The following is a 10,240-nucleotide window of genomic DNA, read 5'->3' on the forward strand; positions in this document are numbered from 1 at the left end:
GGCCACAATGCTGGCCTATGTAGTTATGAGTAGAAGGCCCGGGGTTAGCCCTAGGCATAGTATGCTAGTATGATATTCCGGACGAGGTCCATTAATAGCGGGCGGGTGCCTAAGGATTTGTTTATATGATAGTTTATACTTGTTGTCTGTGTGATACATGTATGAGCCTGGTAGGGAGGTGAGTGTGGGAGAGGTCCCGTATCTCACCAATAGCAGAGTGTGAATGGGGTTCCACATCTCATTAGTAGCTGAACAGGGGCGAGGCCCAAGTTAGGGTGGAGTGAGAGTGGGCTAGGCCCGTATCTCACAACCAGTAGGAGTGTGGACGGGGTTCCATGACTCATCAGCAGTAGGACAAGGATGAGGCCCAGGATAGGCGAGGCCTTAGGACAGGATCAGTCGTATGAATTTAGCTTATGTGTTGTGATATGTTTATGTGTTATTACTTGTTGGCGGGCAAGGCCCTGTGACAGGCGAGGCCTAAGTGAAACAGATCTGTAACCGAGCGGGGCTCGAAGCCAGGCGGGGCCTGGAGCGGCGGGGCCATTATAGGGGGCGAGGCCCAAGATAGCGGGCGTGGCCCAGTATGTGTAGTATGTGGTTATGCATGGTATGTGGTAGGGTGGGAAACTCACTAAACTTCGTGCTTACGGTTTTCAGTTTTGGTTTCAGGTACTTCCATTAGCGGAGGGAAGAGCTCGGGGTGATCGCATGGCACACACCATTGAATAGACAATCTGGGAATGTTTACTCTGATAATGAACATGTGTTTTGAAAACTTATACTCTGATTATGTTTTGGAATGATGACTTTGCTTAAAGTAATGTTTTATTAAAAGAAATTTTTGGTCTTGAATTTTGGGTCGTTACATAAAATTAGTGTCATACTACGACAGAACAAAAGTATTGTGGTTGTTGGACAGCACAAGTAGACTTGGGGGCATATAATCATATCTGGGAGTGATATAGCTTGATCAACTATATCTTTTCGAGAAGTGATTAGCATGTGCCTAGGATTGGTTGTGGTGTTGCAACAAGTCTAATAAGTTACCAACACTAGTATAACAAAAACTTTAGAACAGCACATAAACTTAAAATACTATAGGAGTACTTTGTGTTACTATAATTACTTATTTGAGAACTAAAAGGTGTTTACTAGTAGGTCAATAGTTGCTGAGTGGATACGCTAAGGTTATATGTGACTAAGGTGTCATAGACTTAGAATCTGTGATGTTTGCTTTACTTACTGTTCCTTGTTTGGTTGTGGACTTAGAGTTAGGGTCACTTATTCGAAGGTCTATCCTGTTTTGGTTACATGTGATTGGTATGCACTACGCAAGTATTGAAGTAACTGCTAAGGATCATCCTATAATTATCTTAAGTTGTACGTCTATTAACTATCTATTTTATACCTATTCTCGCGTAGATAACTTGGATGGATTCCATCCCCCTGGCGACACGTGCTTGCCCAACCAAGGCAATGGTGGATGGCTCAACGCAGAGCCAGAAGAGAATCATGCAATTCCATTGGATGACGACTTCGTAGAGAACTTCCCGGAGGATTCTGACTCCGAGCCAGAAGTCAATGATCTACCCCTAGTGGCTCCAATCCTGAATCCTAACCCGTGTGCGGCCTTTCAAGCCCTGACACCTCTTTAGGCTGAGAACTTGGGCAGATGGAGTCAAGAGTAGGGTCAACCCATACCCTCAGGGGCGGAGCCAGGATATAAGATTAAGGGGGGCTCACATCGTAATAAGATATTAAAATATAATGTTATACCCGCATCAAGTAATAAGTCTAAATTTTAAAAAAAATGACAAAGAATAAAAATTTGTCTCCATTAGCCTGAATCTTCAAACGTTGTAACTAACAAAAAACATCGACTCATATTCATCCATTAACCTGCAAGTATTAAAATAAGTAATTATAACATAGATACATATGGTTCATTTTACAAAATTAATATATATATATATATATATATATATATATATAAACATAAAGAAGTAGTACCTTATGCACTTTAAGTTGTGCTCATCTTTGTTTAATGGAATAGAAATCATCTATAATATCATCCGTAGGAAATGTATCAACAATCTCTCTCTCTCTCTCTCTCTCGATGTTAACAAGCAAACAAATTTTAAGAAAATCATCATTCATGGTATTTCGAAGTCGTGTTTTCACAATTTTCATTTCTGAAAATGCTCTTTCAAATGTCGTAGTAGAAACAGGGAGAGTCAATATAAGACAAATCAATCTATCAAGCAAAGGATAAGTACCAGAGTTTCATGTTTCATGTAGGCCTCTACATAACTCAGAAATTGTAGACGAATTTTTCAATTGTGGGTGATTTTGCACATCTAGTTCATAATGTTGTAACTCAAGTTTCAACAAATTCCTTTCGTGCTCCGTAAAGTCCATAGGATAATATGATGTTGCCAATTTACATAAATCCTCAACATTTAAGTATTTTCTTGGATCTAGCATAATGCTGAGACGGAGAAGCTCTGTTGCAGACTCATTAAATCTAGAGTTCAACTCTTGCAACTGACTATCAATAGCAGTAATGAATACTTCAACTCGGTAGTGATGCTCTGTGGTTATATTGTCTTTTTCACGATGTTGGCGAATTACATATCTATAAGTTTCGTTCATGTTAGGGACAAGAATGCTATTTTTCTCACAAAAAGAAACCACTTGATCCAAAAACGATTGCCAACCTTCATCTCTCAACTTTTGAATCAATATTTTTGTTGTAGAAACCAAGGATAGAGCATTAACAATATCAATAGATTTTTGTTGTAAAGTTTGGCAAAGCTTGTCAGTTATCCCCATTATTTCTTTCATCATGTGCATAACAATGACAAAATTGAATGATAATGCATGTGTAAGTGCATATGCCACATCACCTCTTTGAGAAGATGTAGAATCTTTTATAGCAATGTCATTCAATACTATACAAGATGGACCAAACAATCTCATCAAACTGCATATTGATTTGAAATGAGAGCTCCACCTAGTATCTCCAGGCCTCTGCAATGTTTGCATTTGATTTATGCCTTTTCCACTCTCAATATCTCCAACCTCAGTTAAATGAGAAATTTCATCAATTTGAGCATCTTGCAATTGATCATTACGTTTGGAAGAAGAAGATATGACATTAACTACAAAGTTTAAGGTTTTAAAGAAGTTATGTACCTCAATCACATCTTTAGACGCTGCAACTAGAGCCAATTGTAGTTTATGTGCAAAACAATGTATATAATAAGCATATGGACATTTTAATAATAAAGCTTGCAACCCATTCCATTCTCCACGCATGTTACTAGCCCCATCATATCCTTGACCCCGAATATCTTGAACACTAAGTTTATGATAAGATAAAGAACATAATATCTCATTTTTCAAGGTCAATGAAGTCGTATCTTTAACATGAATTAAGTCCAAAAATCTTTCTTTGACATACCCATCTTGGCCAACAAATCTCACGACAATAGCCATTTGCTCTTTCTTAGATTCATCTTGAGACTCATCAACTATTGAACAAAATTTTGACATCCCGATTTCATCACGAAATGTTTTTTGTACATTTGTAGCTAAAACATGTAAAATTTCTTTTTGGATATCTGGTGATGTGTACTTTGCATTTTGAGGAGCATTTTCTAACACAACATCAACAACAGTCTTGTTATAAGAAGCAAGGAACTTTATTAATTCAAGAAAATTCCCTTGATTTCTTGAGTTAGGTCGTTCATCATGACCTCTTAAAGCACATCCTTGAAACGTGAGCCATTTAATGGCTTTAATAGAAACTTTAAGGCGTAGTCTATTATCCATAACCTGTTCAGTCGTCTGCTTCTCTATCACATTCTCTATGTGACATAATTGGTTTTTTAGATCTTCATAGCACCTAACAGAAAAATTATGCGCTGAGGCTGGACTCTTACCTTCATGTACAATGAAAGCACAATCTTTACCACAATTTACCTTTTTCCATTTATTAAACCCTGATACGGTAAATGTATCTGACCGAATTTTAAAAATTCTTGAACCAAGCTTGTTGAAAACTACGCATAGATCCTCTTGGACCACTAGGATTGAATGGATACTTTGCTTTTTGTAATTGGTATGGTCCAAGTTTAATATATAATCATATAATCTCATCACGATGGTTACTTGGATAGCTTAAGATTGAAGGCCGTTCTCCTGGATCACGAATCAAATAACCTAACATATTATTTTTTTCATGTTCAATATTATTGGGCTCTTTAATGTTACTATTCCAATCAGGTTGTGGGTGTGTATTTTGAACATCTTCAATATTATCACTAACCGGATGCAATTGTGGGTCATGCACATCCTCTGTTCGTTTGAAAAAAGAATCGATAGTTCTTTTCTTGCTCATTATTTATCCTATAAATTTATAATTATAATAAACCAAATTATAAAATCATAATTAAATTATTAATTACAAATAACAATAAATAAAACATGCAATAAAAAAAATAAAATTTACCTACTTAATTAAATAACTGAAATCGCCGTAACAGTGTTGCCGAAAAACTAATTTAACCACTTCGATAAATAACAATAGCTGCGATTGAAAGTTGATCCTTGATGAAGCGTCGATTAACAAACCTTTTTTTTTTATTAAACAAATAAGGTATTTTGGTGTGGGTATTGATTCATAAGATCATATCTAATAACCAATTAAATAATATATATATATATATATATATATATATATATATATATATATATATATATATATATATATATATATATGATGAGACTGTGATTGTAAAGTAGACATGGGATGGGCCCTCATAATTCTCATGTCTTGATTCATTTTATTATTTGTATAATATATAAAATAATGTGAGACCGTGATTGTAAAATAGACTCGGGATGGGCCCTCATAATTCTCATGCCTTGACTCATTTTATTATTTGTATAATATATAAAATAATTGTTTTTTAAAAGTGACAGGTGCTCAAACAATGAAACAAAGTTAATTAATGGATGTGGGCTAATTTTTCTATGAGTGGGCTTATAATATAGCAAAAAATGAAAAGAGATTTGGGGGGGGGGGGGGGGGGGGGTAGAACACCCGGCAACCCCCTGGTGCCTTCGCCCCTACTTACCCTACAACGGAGACAAGCTTCTACAATATGAGCGAGGGAGGCTCAACAGAAAGAGTCCTGCCTATCCTGGTTCCCAGGGTTGCTAGAGTTGCCGAGCAGGGTAGGGCAGCCATCAACCGAATCATGGAAGTTGATGTCGATGCGGGAGTCAATATAGTCCGCATTCGCCAGCTACAAGCTGATCATGGAAGAAATCTAAGCCATAATGAGGTCCTGGATAGAGAACTTACTGCAACCCAAGATAAAGTCAGGGAACTTCAAGCATGCCAGACAACATTCGAAAGGCGTATGTTGTGACATCCCCAATTTCACGGCCAGAAAAGACCGATTTGTTTATGCTCTTTTTTTTTATAAATCAGAGTGATCGTTTAAAGAAAACGGTTGCGGAATTTGTTCCCAAAATAAAATATGATAACCATTTATCAAAACATTTCTCGAAAAGAATGTATTTTCGTTAAATAATAAAAACTCGGGATGTCATGTTCGTTACAGACCAAAAGCATAAACAATATAAAATAGACCTTACAATAGTTATTCAACTACTGATCTATAATTCAAAATCTCTCGTCAAGTCCACCAACTTATACCCTTGTGCCATTACCTGTAATGAAAAGAAAACTGAGTGGGTCAGGCTTGGGAGCCTGGTGAGCATATAGGGTTTTCAACCCACAATAATATAATTATTATATGTAATCAGCAAACAATCAACCCAATTACCCATCCCCATTATTTTCTTAAGGTTTTACCCTAAGAACCAACTATCCTTCATTCATTTATTCGTAAGGAATTTGGCACGAATTCCATTGCTGCCAAAGCTTATTTATCAAGTACTAAATCCATAGTTATCTGGCGCTAACTCCATAGTCGTCAAGGCTTACTCAACAAGCGCTAACTCCATAGTTGCCAAAGTTTACTCAACGTGCGCTAACTCCATAGTCGCCAAGGTTCATCAAATAGGCACGAAGTCACATCATCGCCAAGGTTTATACAATAGGCGCTAACTCCATAGTCACAAACTATTCTATCTACCTATGTTCTACCCAACAATTTTGTAGATATAAATACTTACACAGTTTAAATCATTTAACACCTGTATAAAAACTCCAATTTTCATGCCCATCTCAAATAGACAAATAACATATAAACACATAGCACGTATTTCATAGCAAATACGTCATATTTATGTGTTGGAAGAAAGTAACTACACACTCACACATAAAAACAACAATAAACTTAATACACTCAATCCATACTTGTATTATTATCGTGTTTATGAAAGGTAGTATACACTCACTTGATCAGAAGATGATCGGACAGCACTACGACTTGCAGAAGTAGTATTCTTCGGTAGATCTGGAAGATCTCCACAAAAATCGAACTTCTCGCGGACAGAGCTTCGGCTCGGGAACCGCACTTCTCGGGATCTTCGGGATCTCGGGACTTGCTTCGGGGCTCGAGAATAATACCGGGGCTTCGGGGTATTTCTGGCACGCAAATCGATGTAAAACAGGAGAGAGAAGAGAGAAAATGAACAAAAGAACCAGCTGCCCTCGCATCCTATTTATAGGAGGCTGGAGCCTCGAAGTACGCAGGGCGTACGCGTCCGAATTCGTCACTGCATGCGTCATTCGAAGAATTCGAGTGCGAAGGTCGTCATGCTTCGCTGTACGCGGGGCGTACTTCGGATGAGTCCGATGACTCGCCTTCAGATAATACCGGGATTTAATAATTAAATTTAATTATTAATTAATTAATAAAGTTCAAAAATTCATATCTTCTTCATACGAACTCCGTTTTCGACGTTCTTTATATCCACGTGTAGGTGAGACTACGCTCTTCGACTTTCGTTTAGACTCCGTCGGTTAATTTTGTCTTTTATTTTTATTATTTATTTTTAATAGGTCGGGACATAAAATTTCGTTATAAACTCATAACTTCTTCGTCCGACGTCCGTTCTTGCCTAATTTTTCGTCGTTTCGCTACTAGCAACGAGATCTTCGATTCTCGTTTAGATTGCTAAGGCTAAATATCACTCTAACGTAAATTCACTTTTTACGTCATTCAGCGTTGTGCTGGTTCTGTTGCGAAACTTTAACAAGTCATAACTTCTTCGTTATAACTCGGATTTTGACGTTCTTTATATGCACGGAAACCTTGTTTCATATACTACAACTTAGTTAGGTTTATTCATCCTAAATAATCTTCTATAAAAAAAGTCATTTTTTGACGTTTATTGTCTCTAAATTGACTAGCCCTGATCTCCGGGCGTTACAATTATCTCCCCCTTAGGATGATTACGTCCCGGAATCATCAACGAAATAGGATTTGTATACTGACTCCATAAGTTATCTCTCCATTCTAAGTAATAACCTTGATGCTCAACCCTGCATCTACTCTTCGTACTACGTTGGACTTTAGATCGACATCTTTAAGTTACAAAATAAATCCTTATTGTGGACTCCTTCTTCTTCTAAGGATAAATACATTCATTTATCTATTGTAACTAACCGATGGGTCGTGCCCCGATGACCTCTCATTGCGGTCAGACTCAATTAATATGACCACTAGGGTCAGAATAACCATCATCCTACTAGTCATTACCGAAACACGGGAAATGACAAACTTGAATAAAACGAAATCAATTACTAGCTTCTTGATAACCTTGTGACTTCCCCTTATCCAAGCGTGAGTCCTGTGCTTTCGGTAGTATAGATCTCTACTACCATTCACACCTACTCATACTCGTCTTAAGTATTGTCTCGCAGTTAACCAAGTCACCATACATAAATCATATAATCATTCAACACATCAGATAACAAAACCAGGGTTTATATTAAATCTTGAAACTATTACACAAAAGTTCAAGTTCACCCTATACTATGCCTCTAACAGGCTATGCTTCCTAATACAGACTTTATATATTAATATAAAGTCTTCATCTTTTAATCCTCCCATCCTTTTCTGCTTCGTTGAGGAACATGTTGAATGCCCTTGGTTGTGGAGGCGTGTTTTTCTGTGGGCAGTCTTTAGAAATATGACCTTCTTCGTTACACCTATAGCACACCTTCTTGATAGGTGCGCACTTACTGGCGTAGTGCCCTATCTTCCCACATTTGTAGCAAGTTATCTCCTCACTACATTTCCCGAAGTGTTTCTTCTTACACTTCTCACACCACTTAGCTTCATCTCTTCCCCCAGATTTCGAGAATTTACTTTCTTTGTCGATTATTGAAGATCCTTCACGCTTCCTTTTCTCTCCAACTTTAGCTCTTCCAGACCCTTTTCTTTTATTTGGGTCTCAACATTCCTGGCTGCCCAGATGGTGGCTTTCAGAGTGGTTGCTTGTTTGACTATCGAACCAAAGTCCGCTGGTAATCCATTGGCAAACTTGTTGACCTTGGAAAGCTCAGTTGGAATTAGGTGTGGAATAAGCTTCATCTTCTCCGTAAAGCTCGTAGCGTATTCAGTAACTCTCAATTTTCCTTTCTTCAGATTCTGGAACTCATTGTTGATTTCCAGAAGATCTTGCTCAGAGCAGTATTGCAATTTCAGTTGCACCACGAATTCTTCCCAAGACATCTTGCTAGCTTCCCCCTTGGGCATCGAACCAGCCAGTAACTTCCACCAGCTCAATACTCCAGATTTTAACAGAGGGATTGCAAGAGCGGTGTTCTGTCTGTTGCTACACTCGCAACTTTCAAACATTGTCTCCATTTCGGAGATCCAGTCCATGACTTGCACCGGTGTCGGGCTCCTAGAAAGACGTGGTGGTTTGGATGCCATGAAATCCTTGTACTTGCATCCACATCCATCATTTCCTCTATCCTGGTTGTTTTGGCGAACTATTGGTGGGTTGGCTTGACCAACGGTCCCACTGTAGTTTCCTCCTTCAGATTGCCCTCCATTTACTTCGGGCTCTTCAACTTGAATTGACAATTCCTCGCGATTCTGCCTGATCAGACGTCTGGTTTCTTCCATCTGATTATTCAACATTGCCTGGATCATCACTTGAACTCCGGCCATTATCATTGGTTCAGGCACTGCTGCTACAACAGGTATTTGTTCAATTACTGGTATTTGATTCCTGTTTTCATCAGCATTTCCAACTCCACTCCTCGTTCTCACCCTTTTTGATCTATACACCGAATAAGGTGAAATTAGATCCTTAGTCACGATAGATATTCAAATCATCCTTATCACTCCGAAACGTTTACATGTTAGTTCTAATATCATAGACGCACACTTAGAATCCTAAACACATAAGGTTTCCAGATCCGGTCGGCAACAGACCATAGATCCGAACAATTAACATCATATATGGCAAACATATAACAATTAGCACATAATAGCATTTTAGGCAATTTTTCCTAAAATAAATTAGTGTCTGTGTCAATTTAGGTGTACTACCTAAAATATAATGGACACACTCAACTCACAATCATTGCTTAGCATTCTAAGTTTAAGTCTAGAAATAAATCCATATTCCTAGTTCACTTAAACTAATGCTCTGATACCAACTGTGACATCCCCAATTTCACGGCCAGAAAAGACCGATTTGTTTATGCTCTTTTTTTTTTTATAAATCAGAGTGATCGTTTAAAGAAAACGGTTGCGGAATTTGTTCCCAAAATAAAATATGATAACCATTTATCAAAACATTTCTCGAAAAGAATGTATTTTCGTTAAATAATAAAAACTCGGGATGTCATGTTCGTTACAGACCAAAAACATAAACAATATAAAATAGACCTTACAATAGTTATTCAACTACTGATCTATAATCCAAAATCTCTCGTCAAGTCCACCAACTTATACCCTTGTGCCATTACCTGTAATGAAAAGAAAACTGAGTGGGTCAGGCTTGGGAGCCTGGTGAGCATATAGGGTTTTCAACCCACAATAATATAATTATTATATGTAATCAGCAAACAATCAACCCAATTACCCATCCCCATTATTTTCTTAAGGTTTTACCCTAAGAACCAACTATCCTTCATTCATTTATTCGTAAGGAATTTGGCACGAATTCCATTGCTGCCAAAGCTTATTTATCAAGTACTAAATCCATAGTTATCTGGCGCTAACTCCATAGTCAC

General features: G+C 37.7%; 1 protein-coding gene across 1 annotated transcript; it reads right to left on the reverse strand.

Moving 5' to 3' along the window:
• Positions 1–2,286: 2,286 nt before the first annotated feature.
• LOC145007241 (uncharacterized) lies at positions 2,287–3,837 on the reverse strand. The gene has a single exon (XM_078966213.1). It carries the CDS (start codon positions 3,835–3,837, stop codon positions 2,287–2,289), a length of 1,551 nt encoding a protein of 516 aa, XP_078822339.1.
• Positions 3,838–10,240: the final 6,403 nt, after the last annotated feature.

The sequence above is a fragment of the Lactuca saligna genome, chromosome 7, assembly GCF_052625555.1.
Source record: "Lactuca saligna cultivar CGN05327 chromosome 7, ASM5262555v1, whole genome shotgun sequence".
Lineage (NCBI taxonomy): Eukaryota > Viridiplantae > Streptophyta > Magnoliopsida > Asterales > Asteraceae > Lactuca > Lactuca saligna.